Source organism: Falco cherrug, unplaced genomic scaffold, assembly GCF_023634085.1.
Source record: "Falco cherrug isolate bFalChe1 unplaced genomic scaffold, bFalChe1.pri scaffold_314_ctg1, whole genome shotgun sequence".
Lineage (NCBI taxonomy): Eukaryota > Metazoa > Chordata > Aves > Falconiformes > Falconidae > Falco > Falco cherrug.
Window position 1 is genome coordinate 6,057 of NW_026599473.1, and position 16,282 is coordinate 22,338.

Genomic DNA, 16,282 nt, shown 5'->3' on the forward strand with positions numbered 1-16,282 from the left:
CTCCAAACCACCCTTGGATCCTTCCTCAGCCATTCCTTGATCCTTCCTCATCCATCCCATTCCCATCCTTGATCCTTCTTCACTCATCCCTTGGCCCATCCTTGGATCCAACCCTCACTCCTTCCTCCAAACCATCCCCTGACCCTTCCTCATTCATCTTTGAGATCCTTCCTCATCCATCCCATGGCCCATCCTTGATCCTTCCTCATCCATCCCATGGCCCATCCTTGGATCCTTCCTCCAAACCATCCCTTGATCCTTCCTTGATCCTTCCTCATCCATCCCATGGCCCATCCTTGGATCCTTCCTCCAAACCATCCCTTGATCCTTCCTTGATCCTTCCTCATCCATCCCATGGCCCACCCTGGGATCCGACCCTCACTCCTTCCTCCAAACCACCCCTTGACCCTTCCTCAACCATCCCTTGACCCTTCCTCATCCATCCTTGGCCCATCCTCGACCCTTCCTCATCCATCCCATGGCCCATCCTTGGATTCTTCTTCCAAACCATCCCTTGACCCTTCCTCATCCATCCCTTGGCCCATCCTTGGATCTTTCTTCCAAACCCCACCCCTTGACCCATCCTTGCCCATCCGTCCCATGTCCCATCCTTGACCCTTCCTCATCCATCCCGTGGCCCATCCTGGGATCCAACCTTCATCCCTTCCTCCAAACCATCCCTTGATCCTTCCTCATCCATCCCATGGCCCATCCTTGGATCTGACCCTCACCCCTTCCTCCAAACCATCCCTTGACCCATCCTTGGCCCTTCCTTGCCCATCCCTTGACCCATCCTTGCCCATCCCTACCCATCCCTTGCCTCATCCTTCAACCTCATCTCCTCCCTCCCTCCTCCAGCCGACCCAGGTGTCCCCCCCGCCGCCACCTCCACCCCTCATCCCACCATGACCTTCGTGGAGCTGCTGGCCCGCCTGGGCGGGATGGGCCGCTTCCAGGTGACCTACGTAGCCGCCTTGGCCCTTCCGCTGCTGATGCTGGCCAGCCACAACCTCCTGCAGAACTTCACCGCCGGCGTCCCCGAGCATCATTGCCGACCTCGACCTGTGGCCAACGTTAGCGCCGGGGACATCCCGCTCCACGTCTCCATCCCCTCGGACGACCACCACCGTCCCCAGCAGTGCCGGCGTTACGTTGAACCCCAATGGCATCTCTTGGGGGTCAACGGTACGGTCAATGGCATGGCCAAGGGCATGGTCAATGGTACGGTCAACGGGGTGGTCAACGGTATGGTCAAGGGCATGGTCAAGGGCATGGCCAACGGTACAGTCAACGGCGTGGCCAACGGCATGGCCAACGAGGCGCCCACCGAGCCTTGCCGCGACGGTTGGACCTACCACGACGGCGTCTTCGCTCACACCATCGTTACCGAGGTGCGGGGTGACCCCCAGCCCCCCCCGGGTGGTGGGGTGGGGACCCAGGTGACCCCAGCGTTGACCCCCCCGCCCCTCCCCCCCCTCCCCCCTCGTGTCCTCTCGCGGTGGCAGTGGGACCTGGTGTGCGAGTCCAAGGCGTTGAGGCAGGTGGCTCAATCCATCTACATGGCCGGGATCCTCCTGGGCTCCGGGCTCTTCGGGATCCTCTCCGACAAGTGCGTGGTCATCCCAGAGCTGTACTGGGAGGAACTGGGGGAAACTGGGAGTGGGATGAGAGGAGGGGCTGTCCTCCTCTCCTTCTAGCCCCTGGTGTCCCAGTGTCCCCTTTGCCCCCAGGGTGGGTCTGTCCCAGTATGGCTTGTCCCATGTCCCCAAGTCACTCATCCCAGTATTCCCAGTGCCCACATCCCCCATCCCAGTGGACCCAGAACCCCACCCCCCCCCACCCCAGTGTCCCCAGCGCCCCATAGCTCCCATTCCAGTACCACCAGTTCCTCCAGCCCCTATCCCAGTGTCCCATATCAGCATCCCAGTGCCTCCAGTCTCCCACCCCAGTGCACCCAGCGCCCCATATCAGCATCCCAGTGCCCCCAGTGCCCCAAGTCCCCCATCCCAGTGCCCCCAGTGTCCCATATCAGCATCCCAGTGCCCCAATCTCACATCCCAGTGCCCCCAGTGCCCCAAGTCCCCCATCCCAGTGCCCCCAGTGTCCCATATCAGCATCCCAGTGCCCCCAGTCTCCCACCGCAGTGCCCCCAGCACCCCATATCAGCATCCCAGTGCCCCCCGCATCCCATATCTCCCATCCCAGCACCGCCAGCATCTCCCGCCCCAGTGCTCCCAGCGCCCCCTATCAGCATCCCAGTGCCCCCAGTCCCCCACCCCAGTGCCCCCAGCACCCTGTATCAATATCCCAGTGCCCCCAGTCCCCCACCCCAGTGCCCCCAGCACCCTGTATCAGCATCCCAGTGCCCCCAGTCCCCCACCCCAGTGCCCCCAGCACCCTGTATCAGCATCCCAGTGCCCCCAGTCCCCCACCCCAGTGCCCCCAGCACCCTGTATCAGCATCCCAGTGCCCCCAGCGCCCCCTATCAGCATCCCAGTGCCCCATATCAGTATCCCAGTGCCCCCAGTCTCCCAGCCCAGTGCCCCCAGTGCCATGTCCCAGCAGGTTCGGGCGCCGGGCGCTGCTGACCTGGTGTTACCTGCAGCTGGGGGTGACGGGGGCCGGCACCGCGGCTGCCCCCACCTTCATCATCTACTGCCTCTGCCGCTTCCTGGCGGGCCTGGCCATGGCCGGCGTCTCCCTCAACTCCGCGTCCCTCTGTGAGGAGACCACCCCCATCCCGCGGGAAGCACCCGGATCTCTGCCCCACCACCCTGGGGGGGGCTGGGCCCCAACCCTACCACCCTTGACCCATGGGAGGTTCTCAAGCCCCAACCCAACCACCTTTGACCCATGGGAGGACTCTGGGCCCCAATCCTACCACCCTTGACCCATGGGAGGACCCCAGGACCCAACTCCCCCACCGCTGACCCATGGGAGGACCCCAGAACCCAACCCTACTACCCTTGACCCATGGGAGGACCCCAGGACCCAACTCCCCCACCGCTGACCCATGGGAGGACCCCAGAACCCAACCCAACCATCCTTGACCCATGGGAGGACCCCAACACTACCACCCTTGACCCATGGGAGGACTCTGGGCCCCAATACTACCACCCTTGACCCATGGGAGGACCCCAGGACCCAACCCTACTACCCTTGACCCATGGGAGGACCCCAGGACCCAACTCCCCCACCGCTGACCCATGGGAGGACCCCAGAACCCAACCCCACCACCCTTGACCCATGGGAGGACCCCAGGACCCAACCCTACTACCCTTGACCCATGGGAGGACCCTAACTCCCCCACGCTTGACCCATGGGAGGACCCCAACTCCCCCACCCTTGACCCATGGGAGGACCCCAGGACCCAACCTCACCACCCTTGACCCATGGGAGGACCCCAGGACCCAACCCTACCACCCTTGACCCATGGGAGGACCCCATGGCCCAACCCCACCCCCCTTGACCCATGGGAGCACCCCAGGCCCCAACCCCACCACCGCTGACCCACAGAAGACCCTCACACGGTCCTGCTTGCCTCTACCCCCACCACCCTTTGCAAAGCCCCCAAGGCACCCATCCTCCCACCCCCACCCCACGGCAGGGGACACCCTCCCTCCCCCATCCCCGCTCGGCCCTACCCCATGGGATAGACCCCCACCCCCCCTCCCCACCCCCTCCCACGGACTCACGGTTGCCTGCAGGCATGGAGTGGATCCCGACGGAAGCGCGCGCCGTGGTGGGGACCATCAACGGGTACTGCTACACCTTCGGGCAGTTCGTCCTGGCCGCCGTGGCCTTCGGCCTCCCCCACTGGCGCTGGCTCCAACTCGTCGTCTCTCTCCCCTTCTTCCTCTTCTTCCTCTACTCCTGGTACGGAGATCCCGGGTGTCCCGGTGGTCCCGCGCGCCCACCCCCCTCGATTTTTGGGGTGATCAGGTGGACGTTGGGCTGCTGGGTTCCTGGGGGGGGGGGATACCTGGGGCTTCAGGGGGTGGTGGGAGGTGGAGGGTGGGGGCTGGGCCCCCCCCGATCCCCCGGGATCCCCATCCCCTGTGATCCTGATCCCTCGTGATCCCGATCCCCCGTGATCCCGATCCACACACCCCACCCCCCCTCAAAGGCTGTTCGTGGAGTCGGCGCGGTGGCAGGTGATTTCGGGGAGACCCGAACTGGCCCTCAAGGGGCTCCGCAAAGTCGCCCGCCTCAACGGCAGGAAGGAGGAGGGGGACAAACTCAGCGAGGAGGTGATCGGCTCGTCCCTCTGATCCCTAAGACACACCCAGATCCCCTTGATCTACCCCCCAGATCCCCTTGATCCACCCCCCCAGATCCCCTTGATCCACCCCCCAGCCTCCCCAGATCCCCACCCCCAGCTCCCCTGTATCCTCCCCTGCACCCCCACAGCCACCCCAATCCCTCCAGATCCCCCAAATCTCACTAGATCCGCCAAATTCTTCCAGACACACACCCCCTACTCCCTTAGATTCCCCCCCCCTCATTTTCCCTTAGATCCCCCCCATTTCCTCTCTGATCAGCCTAGATCCCCCCAGACATGCTCTATCCCTTATGGAAACCTCTGACACCCCCTTAGATCCCTCTCAGATCCTTCCTGATCACCTGGATCTCCCCACATTTCCCGTGTCCTTCTTAGATCTCGCCAGCACGCCATGCCCAGTCCACCTGAGATCACTTCTACCCTTCCTAGATCCCTCTGATCATACCCCAATCCCTCTAATCCCCTCTAGATCACCTGGATCCCCTCCTAAGGCCCCTTGTATCCCTCCTAGATCCCTCTGATCCCACCCTAATCCCCTCCAGATCACCCAGATCCCTCCTGCCTCTTCTGGATCCCACCAACCCCACTACCCCCACCCAGATCCCCATTATCCCTCCCACCCCCTGGTTCCTCTCCCCCCACCCTCGGATCCCTCCTAGATCCCTCTTGATCCCACCCTAATCCCCTCCAGATCTCACTAGATCCTTCCTGCCTCTTCTGGATCCCACCAACCCCACTACCCCCACCTAGGTCCCCATTATCCCTCCCACCCCCTGGTTCCTCTCCCCCCCGCCTCGGATCCCTCCTAGATCCCTCTTGATCCCACCCTAATCCCCTCCAGATCTCACTAGATCCTTCCTGCCTCTTCTGGATCCCACCAACCCCACTACCCCCACCTAGGTCGCCATTATCCCTCCCACCCCCTGGTTCCTCTCCCCCCCCCCTCGGATCCCTCCTAGATCCCTCTTGATCCCACCCTAATCCCCTCCAGATCTCACTAGATCCTTCCTGCCTCTTCTGGATCCCACCAACCCCACTACCCCCACCTAGGTCCCCATTATCCCTCCCACCCCCTGGTTCCTCTCCCCCCCCCCTCGGATCCCTCCTAGATCCCTCTTGATCCCACCCTAATCCCCTCCAGATCTCACTAGATCCTTCCTGCCTCTTCTGGATCCCACCAACCCCACTACCCCCACCTAGGTCCCCATTATCCCTCCCACCCCCTGGTTCCTCTCCCCCCCCCCTCGGATCCCTCCTAGATCCCTCTTGATCCCACCCTAATCCCCTCCAGATCTCACTAGATCCTTCCTGCCTCTTCTGGATCCCACCAACCCCACTACCCCCACCTAGGTCCCCATTATCCCTCCCACCCCCTGGTTCCTCTCCCCCCCCCCCTCGGATCCCTCCTAGATCCCTCTTGATCCCACCCTAATCCCCTCCAGATCTCACTAGATCCTTCCTGCCTCTTCTGGATCCCACCAACCCCACTACCCCCACCTAGGTCCCCATTATCCCTCCCACCCCCTGGTTCCTCTCCCCCCCGCCTCGGATCCCTCCTAGATCCCTCTTGATCCCACCCTAATCCCCTCCAGATCTCACTAGATCCTTCCTGCCTCTTCTGGATCCCACCAACCCCACTACCCCCACCCAGATCCCCATTATCCCTCCTGGCTCCCTCCCATCCCCTGGTTCCTTTCCCCCCCCCTCAGATCCCTCCTAGATCCCTCCTAGATCCCTCCTAGATCCCTCCTAGATCTCCCCCGATCCCTTTCCCGCAGGCGCTGCGGACACTGGTGCGCCCGGAGCCGCCGCTGCCGGGGGGGGCCCTGGCTGCCCTGCTCCGCACGCGCGGGATGAGGACGGTCTCCTGCGGCGTCTCCTTTGTCTGGCAAGTGGTTGGGCTCAAAATCCACATTTTTGGGCAAAATCCAAATTTGGGGGGGGCCAAACTCCACCTTTTTGGGCAAAATCCAAATTTTGGGGGCCAAAAACCACCTTTGTGAGCAAAAAAAAAAAAAATTGGGGGGGGCAAACTCCACCTTTTGGGGCAAACCCCCAAACTTTTGGGGCCAAACTCCACCTTTTTGAGCAAAAAAACAAATTTTGGGGGCAAAACTCCACCTTTTGGGGCAAACCCCCCAGATTTTGGGGGACCAAAATGCACTGTTTTGAGGCCAAAATCCACCTTTTTGGGCAAAACCTCAACTTTTGGGGGGCAAACTTCACCTTTTTAGTCAGAACCCAAATTTTGGGGGCCCAAATTCCACCTTTTGGGGCAAACCCCCACATTTTGGGGGGGCAAAACTCCACCTTTTTGGGCAAACCCCAAATTTGGGGGAGCAAAATGCACTATTTTGGGGCAAACCCCAACTTTTTTGGGCCAAACTCCAACTTTTTTGGGCAAACCATCAACTTTTAGGGGGCAAACTCCACCTTTTTGAGCAAAACCCAAATTTTAAAGCCAAACTCCACCTTTCTGGGCAAACCCCAACTTGTGGGGGACCAAAATGCACTGTTTTGGGGCAAAAAACAACTTTTTTGGGGGTCAAACCACAACTTTTGGGGGCAAAACTGCAACTTTTGGGGCCAAACCTCAACTTTTGGGGGCAAACCCCAACTTCTGCGAACCAAACCTCACATTTCTGGGGCAAACTCCAACTTTTGGAGGACCAAAATGCGCTATTTTGGGGCAAAACTCAACTTTTGGGGGCCAAACCACAACTTTTTGGGGGTCAAACCACAATTTTTGGGGCAAAAAACCAACTTTTGGGGGCCAAACCTCACCTTTTTGGGGCAACCCCCAACTTTTGGAGGACCAAAATGTGCTATTTTGGGGCAAAACTCAACTTTCGGGGGCCAAACCACAACTTTTTGGGGAAAACTCCAACTTTTTTTGGGTCAAACCACAACTTTTTGGGGCAAACTCCAACTTTTGGGGCCAAATCCCAACTTTTGGGGGCCAAACCTCACCTTTTGGGGGCAACCCCCAACTTTTGGAGGACCAAAATGTGCTATTTGGGGGCAAAACTCAACTTTCGGGGGCCAAACCACAACTTTTTGGGGAAAACTCCAACTTTTTTTGGGTCAAACCACAACTTTTTGGGGCAAACTCCAACTTTTGGGGCCAAATCCCAACTTTTGGGGGCCAAACCTCACCTTTTTGGGCAAACCCCAACTTTTGGAGGACCAAAATGCTCTATTTTGGAGCAAAACTCAACTTTTGGGGGTCAAACCACAACTTTTGGGGGCAAACCACAACTTTTTTGGGCCAAACTCCCCCTCTTTAGGACAAGACTCACCTTTTTTGGGGTCAACCGGCACTTTTTGGGGACCAGCCCCACCGTTTTGGTCTTGGTGACCTCTAGTGGGTTTTGTGTTGAAATGTTGGGTTTTGGTGGTAGGTTCTCCACCAGCTTTGCCTATTATGGGCTGGCCATGGATCTACAGGGCTTCGGGGTGGACATCTACCTGAGCCAACTGGTCTTCGGGGCTGTGGACATCCCGGCCAAACTGGTCTCGGTGCTGGTCATCAGCTGCGTGGGGCGGCGGGTGGCCCAGGGCGGCTCCTTGGCGCTCGCCGGCATCTGCATCCTCGCCAACATCGTCGTGCCGATGGGTGGGCACCGGGGGGTGGAGGGGGTGGTGGTCGTGGGGAGATGGAGGGGGGGTGAGGACAGAAGGGTGGAGGGATGGAGGACAAGGGGGTGGAGGACCAAGGGGTGGGGGGATGGAGGACAAGGGGTGGGGGACAAGGGGGTGGAGGACCAAGGGGTGGAGGACCAAGGGGTGGGGGGATGGAGGACAAGGGGTGGGGGACAAGGGGGTGGAGGACCAAGGGGTGGAGTGGGGGAGGACAAGGGGGTGAAGGACAAGGGGATGGAGGACCAAGGGGTGGGGGGATGGAGGACAAGGGGGTGGGGGACAAGGGGGTGGGGGACCAAGGGGTGGAGGACCAAGGGCTGGAGGACCAAGGGCTGGAGGACCAAGGGGTGGGGGGATGGAGGACAAGGGGGTGGAGGACCAAGGGGGTGGAGGACCAAGGGGTGGAGGACCAAGGGGTGGGGGGATGGAGGACAAGGGGGTGGAGGACCAAGGGGTGGAGGACCAAGGGGTGGGGGGGATGGAGGACCAAGGGGGTGGAGGACCAAGGGGGTGGAGGACCAAGGGGTGGGGGGATGGAGGACAAGGGGGTGGAGGACCAAGGGGGTGGAGGACCAAGGGGTGGAGTGGTGGAGGACAAGGGGATGGAGGACCAAGGGGGTGGAGGACCAAGGGGTGGAGGACCAAGGGGTGGGGGGATGGAGGACAAGGGGTGGAGGACAAGGGGTGGAGGACAAGGGGGTGGAGGACCAAGGGGGTGGAGGACAAAGGGTTGGAGGATGACGGAGTAGAGGACAATGGGGTGGAGAGAAGGAGGAGAACGGGGTGGAGGCACCAAGGTTGGAGAGGAGGACCCTTGGTGGGTCGCCGAGGAGCGCCAGGGGCAGGAGGTGCGAGACCTCCCACCCCGTCCCCAGAGCTGCAGATGCTGCGCATGGCCTTTGCCGTCGTTGGGAAGGGTTCCTTGGCCGCCTCCTTCAACTGCGCCTACATCTTCTCGGGCGAGCTCTTCCCCACCGTCATCAGGTGGGTGGGTGTCACCTCCAGGGGCTGCCGGCGCCACAGCCCCTCCCCCCAGCCACCCGTCTGCTCCTCCAGCTGCTCAACCATCTGCCAACCCACCTATGGAGGGGGTTGCACTTCTCCAGCCGTCCACCATCAACCCCCCTGTCCCTCAACTTCTCCACCCAACCTCATCCATCAACCCTTCCACCCACCCATCAACCCCTCCAACCCTCAAGTTCTCCATCCATCCACTCCACCATCCACCCAACCACCCCTCCATCCACCCCTCTCTCCCACCCTCAACCCCTCCATCCATCCAACCACCACCAACCCCTCCAACCCTCAAGTTCTCCATCCATCCAACCACCTCTCCACCCATCCCACCACCTCTCCACCCATCCAACCACCTCTTCATCCATCCATCTCTCCATCCACTCACTCATCTCTCCAGCCCTCAAGTTCTCCATCCATCCACTCCACCATCCACTCAACCACCTCTCCACCCACCCATCAACCCCTCATCCATCCATCCAACCCCTCCATCGCTCAACCTCTCCATCCACCCAACCACCCCTCCATCCACCCATCTCTCCCACCCTCAACCCCTCCACCCATCCAACCACCACCAACCCCTCCAACCCTCAAGTTCTCCATCCATCCACCTCTCCACCCATCCATCCCTCTCTCCATCCACCCACCCATCTCTCCAACCCTCAAGTTCTCCATCCATCCACTCCACCATCCACCCAACCACCCTCCATCCACCCATCTCTCCCAGCCTCAACCCCTCCACCCATCCAACCACCACCAACCCTTCCATCGCTCAACCCCTCCACCCATCCAACCACCACCAACCCCTCCCACCCTCAAGCCCCCCTCCCTCCCTCCATCCGCTCCCTCTCCCCGGCACAGGCAGACGGGGATGGGCCTGGGTGGCACCATGGCCCGCGTGGGCAGCATGGTGGCCCCGCTGGTGCGCATGGCAGCCGACGTGACCCCTGTGCTGCCCCTCATCATCTATGGGGCTGCCCCCATCATCTCGGCCATCGCCACCTGCTTCCTGCCCGAGACGCGCAACATGCCCCTGCCCGAGACCGTCAAGGACGTGGAGAGACGGTGAGGAGCTCCCCGGGGAAGTGGCCTTGGCACCCCCAGGGACCCCATCCCTCTCAGATCTCCTTTGTTCCCCCGATCCTTTCGTGGTGGACACAAGGAGGTGGGGTGTGGGTGGGGAAATGCCCGTATGAAGGCCAGATTCCTTTCTTGGAGGAACCCAGAAGGTTCTGGGGTGGGAAGGGATGAAGGTTTTGGGGTACGGAAGGGTTGATGGGTTTGTGGTGGGAAGGGATGAAGGTTGGGGGAAGGGATGAAGGTTTGTGGTGGGAAGGGATGAAGGTCTGGGGAAAGGATGAAGGTCTGGGGACGGGCTGAAGGGTTTTGTGGTGGGAAGGGATGAAGGTTGGGGGAAGGGATGAAGGTTTGTGGTGGGAAGGGATGAAGGTTGGGGGAAGGGATGAAGGTTTGTGGTGGGAAGGGATGAAGGTCGGGGAAGGGATGAAGGTTGGGGGAAGGGATGAAGGTTTGTGGTGGGAAGGGATGAAGGTGGGGGAAGGGATGAAGGTTTGTGGTGGGAAGGGATGAAGGTGGGGGAAGGGATGAAGGTTTGTGGTGGGAAGGGATGAAGGTGGGGGAAGGGATGAAGGTTTGTGGTGGGAAGGGATGAAGGTGGGGGAAGGGATGAAGGTTTGTGGTGGGAAGGGATGAAGGTGGGGGAAGGGATGAAGGTTTGTGGTGGGAAGGGATGAAGGTGGGGGAAGGGATGAAGGTTTGTGGTGGGAAGGGATGAAGGTGGGGGAAGGGATGAAGGTTGGGGGTAGGAAGGACAAAGGTTTTGGTGTTTCTCCTCCCCCCCAGCGCGGGTCACCTCAAGGACGAGGAGGTCACCATCCCTCTGAGCACCACCAAGACCAAGGACGGCGTCTGAGAGGGAAGAAGACGGGCACTGGGGACACCTGGATCCCACCAGGCTGGTGGGGACGGGGGTCAGGACATCCCCCCCCACCCCCCACCCCCCCCCAGGTTGACCCACCCCCACCCCCACCCCTGGACGCTATTTATTTAATCTAAATAAAACCTGATCGCAACATCGATGTTTGATACCAACAGCTGCCCTCCCCCACCCCCCACCACCCCCCCAGGGGACCCAGGTGGTGGGGGTCCCCCCCCCCCGACCCCCCCGACCCCCCCGACCCCCCCGAAAGGGACTAACGAGGATTAATTTATTAATTTATTAATTTCCTCATTATATTACCCGGCTGCCTGGGTCCTGGCTCTCAAGCTTTGGCCTTTGCCCTAATTCGGGCGATTTAGCTGCAAAATAAATCCGAAAAAGGGATTAATTCTCGTGTCAACAAGGGGTCAGCGGGGGAGGGGGGGGTGGGGGAAAGCCCCTAAGGGGGCAGATTTTACCCCAAAAAAACAGGGTGGCCCAACCGCACTATCAGCCCTCGGAGAAGCCACATCCCAGCCCCTAAAAATCCATTTTTTACCCCAAAATAAAGGGTAGCATAACCATCATATCAGCCCTTGAAGAATCCACATCCCAGCCCCTAAAAATCCATTTTTTACCCAAAAACAGGGTGGCCCAAACCCACTATCAGCCCTTGAAGAAGCCACATCGCAGCCCCTAAAAATCCATTTTTTACCCCCAAAAAACAGGGTGGCACAACCTTCATATCAGCCCTCAGAGAAGCCACATCCCAGCCCCTAAACATCTGGTTTTTACCCCAAAAAATGGTGGCACAACCTTCATATCAGCCCTCAGAGAAGACACATCCAGGCCCTTAAATTGGATTTATTCACCCCAAAAAACAGTGCCACAACCTTTATATCAGCCCTCGGAGAAGCCACATCCCAGCCCCTAAATATCCATTTTTTACCCCAAAAACGGTGGCACAACCTTCATATCAGCCCTCGGAGAAGCCACATCCCAGCCCCTAAAAATCCATTTTTTACCCCAAAAACCAAGGTGGCACAAACTTCATATCAGCCCTCGGAGAAGCCACATCCCAGCCCCTAAATTGGCTTTATTCACCCCAAAATAAAGGGTGGCACAACCTTCATATCAGCCCTCGGAGAAGCCACATCCCAGCCCAGAATATCCATTTTTTACCCCAAAAAACGGTGGCACAAACTTCATATCAGCCCTCAGAGAACCCACATCCCAGCTCCTAAACATCTGTTTTTTACCCCCAAAAACAGGGTGGCACAAACTTTATATCAGCCCTCGGAGAAGCCACATCCCAACCCCTAAATTGGCTTTATTCACCCCAAAATACAGGGTGGCACAACCTTCATATCAGCCATCAGAGAAGCCACATCCCAGCCCCTAAATATCCATTTTTAATCCCAAAAAACGGTGGCACAACCTTCATATCAGCCCTCGGAGAAGCCACATCCCAGTCCCTAAATATCCATTTTTTACCCCAAAAAACAGGGTGGCACAACCTTCATATCAGCCCTCGGAGAAGCCACATCCCAGCCCCTAAATATCCATTTTTTACCCCCAAAAACAGGGTGGCACAACCTTAGTATCAGCCCTCGGAGAAGCCACATCCCAGTCCCTAAATATCCATTTTTTACCCCAAAAAACAGGGTGGCACAACCTTCATATCAGCCCTCGGAGAAGCCACATCCCAGCCCCTAAAAAATCCATTTTTTATCCAAAAAACGGTGGCACAACCTTCATATCAGCCCTCGGAGAAGCCACATCCTAGCCCCTAAATTGGCTTTATTCACCCCAAAATACAGGGTGCACAACCTTCATATCAGCCCTCAGAGAATCCACATCCCATCCCCTAAATATCCATTTTTTACCCCCAAAAACAGGGTGGCCCAAACCCACTATCAGCCCTCGAAGAAGCCACATCGCAGCCCCTAAAAATCCATTTTTTACCCCCAAAATACAGGGTGGCACAACCTTCAGATCAGCCCTCAGAGAAGCCACATCCCAGCCCCTAAATATCCATTTTTTACCCCAAAAAACGGTGCCACAACCTTCATATCAGCCCTCAGAGAAGCCACATCCCAGCCCCTAAACTGGCTTTATTCACCCCAAAATACAGGGTGGCACAACCTTCATATCAGCCCTCAGAGAAGCCACATCCCAGCCCCTAAATATCCATTTTTTACCCCAAACACCAAGGTGGCACAACCTTAATATCAGCCCTCGGAGAAGCCACATCCCAGCCCCTAAACATCCGGTTTTTACCCCAAAAAACAGGGTGGCACAACCTTTTTATCAGCCCTCGGAGAAGCCACGTCCCATCCCCTAAATATCCATTTTTTACCCCAAAAACCAAGGTGGCACAAACTTCATATCAGCCATCAGAGAAGCCACATCCCAGCCCCTAAATTGGCTTTATTCACCCCAAAATACAGGGTGGCACAACCTTCATATCAGCCCTCAGAGAAGCCACATCCCAGCCCCTAAATATCCATTTTTTACCCCAAAAAACGGTGGCACAACCTTCATACCAGCCCTCGGAGAAGCCACATCTCAGCCCCTAAATATCCATTTTTTACCCCAAAAAACGGTGCCACAACCTTCGTATCAGCCCTCAGAGAAACCACATCCCAGCCCCTAAAAATCCATTTTTTATCCCAAAAAACAGGGTGGCACAACCTTCATATCAGCCCTCGGAGAAGCCACATCCCAGCCCCTAAATATCCATTTTTTACCCCAAAAAACGGTGGCACAACCTTCGTATCAGCCCTCAGAGAAGCCACATCCCAGCCCCTAAATATCCATTTTTTATCCCAAAAAACGGTGGCACAACCTTCATATCAGCCCTCAGAGAAGCCACATCCCAGCCCCTAAACATCCATTTTTTACCCCAAAAAACGGTGGCACAACCTTTATATCAGCCCTCGGAGAAGCCACATCCCAGCCCCTAAACTGGCTTTATTCACCCCAAAAAACAGGGTGGCACAACCTTTTTATCAGCCCTCAGAGAAGCCAAATCCCAGCCCCTAAATATCCATTTTTTACCCCAAAAAACAGGGTGGCCCAAACCCACTATCAGCCCTCGAAGAAGCCACATCGCAGCCCCTAAAAATCCATTTTTTACCCCCAAAAAACAGGGTGGCACAACCTTCAGATCAGCCCTCAGAGAAGCCACATCCCAGCCCCTAAATATCCATTTTTTACCCCAAAAAACGGTGCCACAACCTTCATATCAGCCCTCAGAGAAGCCACATCCCAGCCCCTAAACTGGCTTTATTCACCCCAAAATACAGGGTGGCACAACCTTCATATCAGCCCTCAGAGAAGCCACATCCCAGCCCCTAAATATCCATTTTTTACCCCAAACACCAAGGTGGCACAACCTTAATATCAGCCCTCGGAGAAGCCACATCCCAGCCCCTAAACATCCGGTTTTTACCCCAAAAAAACAGGGTGGCACAACCTTTTTATCAGCCCTCGGAGAAGCCACGTCCCATCCCCTAAATATCCATTTTTTACCCCAAAAACCAAGGTGGCACAAACTTCATATCAGCCATCAGAGAAGCCACATCCCAGCCCCTAAATTGGCTTTATTCACCCCAAAATACAGGGTGGCACAACCTTCATATCAGCCCTCAGAGAAGCCACATCCCAGCCCCTAAATATCCATTTTTTACCCCAAAAAACGGTGGCACAACCTTCATACCAGCCCTCGGAGAAGCCACATCTCAGCCCCTAAATATCCATTTTTTACCCCAAAAAACGGTGCCACAACCTTTATATCAGCCCTCGGAGAAGCCACATCCCAGCCCCTAAATATCCATTTTTTATCCCAAAAAACAGGGTGGCACAACCTTCATATCAGCCCTCGGAGAAGCCACATCCCAGCCCCTAAATATCCATTTTTTACCCCAAAAAACGGTGGCACAACCTTCGTATCAGCCCTCAGAGAAGCCACATCCCAGCCCCTAAATATCCATTTTTTATCCCAAAAAAACGGTGGCACAACCTTCATATCAGCCCTCGGAGAAGCCACATCTCAGCCCCTAAATATCCATTTTTTACCCCAAAAATGGTGGCACAAACTTCGTATCAGTCCTCAGAGAAGCCACATCCCAGCCCCTAAACATCCATTTTTTACCCCAAAAACCAAGGTGGCACAAACTTCATATCAGCCCTCAGAGAAGACACATCCCAGCCCCTAAACTGGCTTTATTCACCCCAAAATACAGGGTGGCACAACCTTCATATCAGCCCTCAGAGAAGCCACATCCCAGCCCCTAAATATCCATTTTTTACCCCAAACACCAAGGTGGCACAACCTTAATATCAGCCCTCGGAGAAGCCACATCCCAGCCCCTAAACATCCGGTTTTTACCCCAAAAAACAGGGTGGCACAACCTTTTTATCAGCCCTCAGAGAAGCCAAATCCCAGCCCCTAAATATCCATTTTTTACCCCAAAAACAGGGTGGCCCAAACCCACTATCAGCCCTCGAAGAAGCCACATCCCAGCCCCTAAAAATCCATTTTTTACCCCAAAAAATGGTGGCACAACCTTCATATCAGCCCTCGGAGAAGCCACATCCCAGCCCCTAAACATCCGGTTTTTACCCCAAAACCCAGCCCTCCCCTTGCCCCAACCCCGTTTTTACCCCAAAACACCCTCACTTCCACACCACCCGCGTTTCCCGCCGTTTTTAGTGATTTTCACCATTTTTTAGTCATTTTTCACCATTTCTAGTAGTTTTTAGCCATTTTATTATGAAAAAAAAAGCCATTTTGGTGTCATTTGTGGTTTTTCCGGATAAGACACAACCGTGAAGCTTTGCCGGGGAAATTGGGGTGAAACCCGCCCGTTTTGGGACCTTTCGGCACCACACCCCCACCCCGGGCAAGGAAACTGGGGAAACTCGCCCATTTTTAACCAAACCGGCCGCGTTTCCACCCAAACCGCGCACAGGGGGGGAGGAACCGTCAGGCTGGAGCCGCCGCGTCACCCAGAGCCACGGCTGGGGGATTGGGGCAATTTTGAGCGGTTTTGGTTAATTTGGGGCTGGGTTGGCCAGTTGGGGCCATTTCTGTCATTTTTGGGGCCTTTTCAATCCTTTTTTGGTCATTTCTGGGGGTCGTTTTGGTCATTTTTGGGGCCTTTTCGATCATTTTTGGGCATTTCAAATCATCTTGGGGCCTTTTCAATCATTTTCTGGCCATTTTGGTAACTTTTGGGGCCTTTTCAATCATTTTTGGGCCATTTCAATCATTTTTGGGCCTTTTCAATCATTTTTGGGCCTTTCCAATCATTTTTGGGGCCTTTTCAATCATTTTTGGGCCTTTTCAATCATTTTTGGGCCTTTCCAATCATTTTCGGGCCTTTCCAATCATTTTTGGG

General features: G+C 56.7%; 1 protein-coding gene across 1 annotated transcript; it reads left to right on the forward strand.

Moving 5' to 3' along the window:
- The first annotated feature begins 905 nt into the window (after nt 1–905).
- SLC22A6 (solute carrier family 22 member 6) lies at nt 906–10,007 on the forward strand. Its single transcript, XM_055700465.1, has 9 exons — nt 906–1,391; nt 1,506–1,609; nt 2,566–2,720; nt 3,708–3,876; nt 4,127–4,250; nt 6,061–6,170; nt 7,684–7,898; nt 8,800–8,908; nt 9,800–10,007. The coding sequence occupies exons 1-9, from the start codon at nt 906–908 to the stop codon at nt 10,005–10,007; spliced, it is 1,680 nt and encodes a 559-aa protein (XP_055556440.1).
- Nucleotides 10,008–16,282: the final 6,275 nt, after the last annotated feature.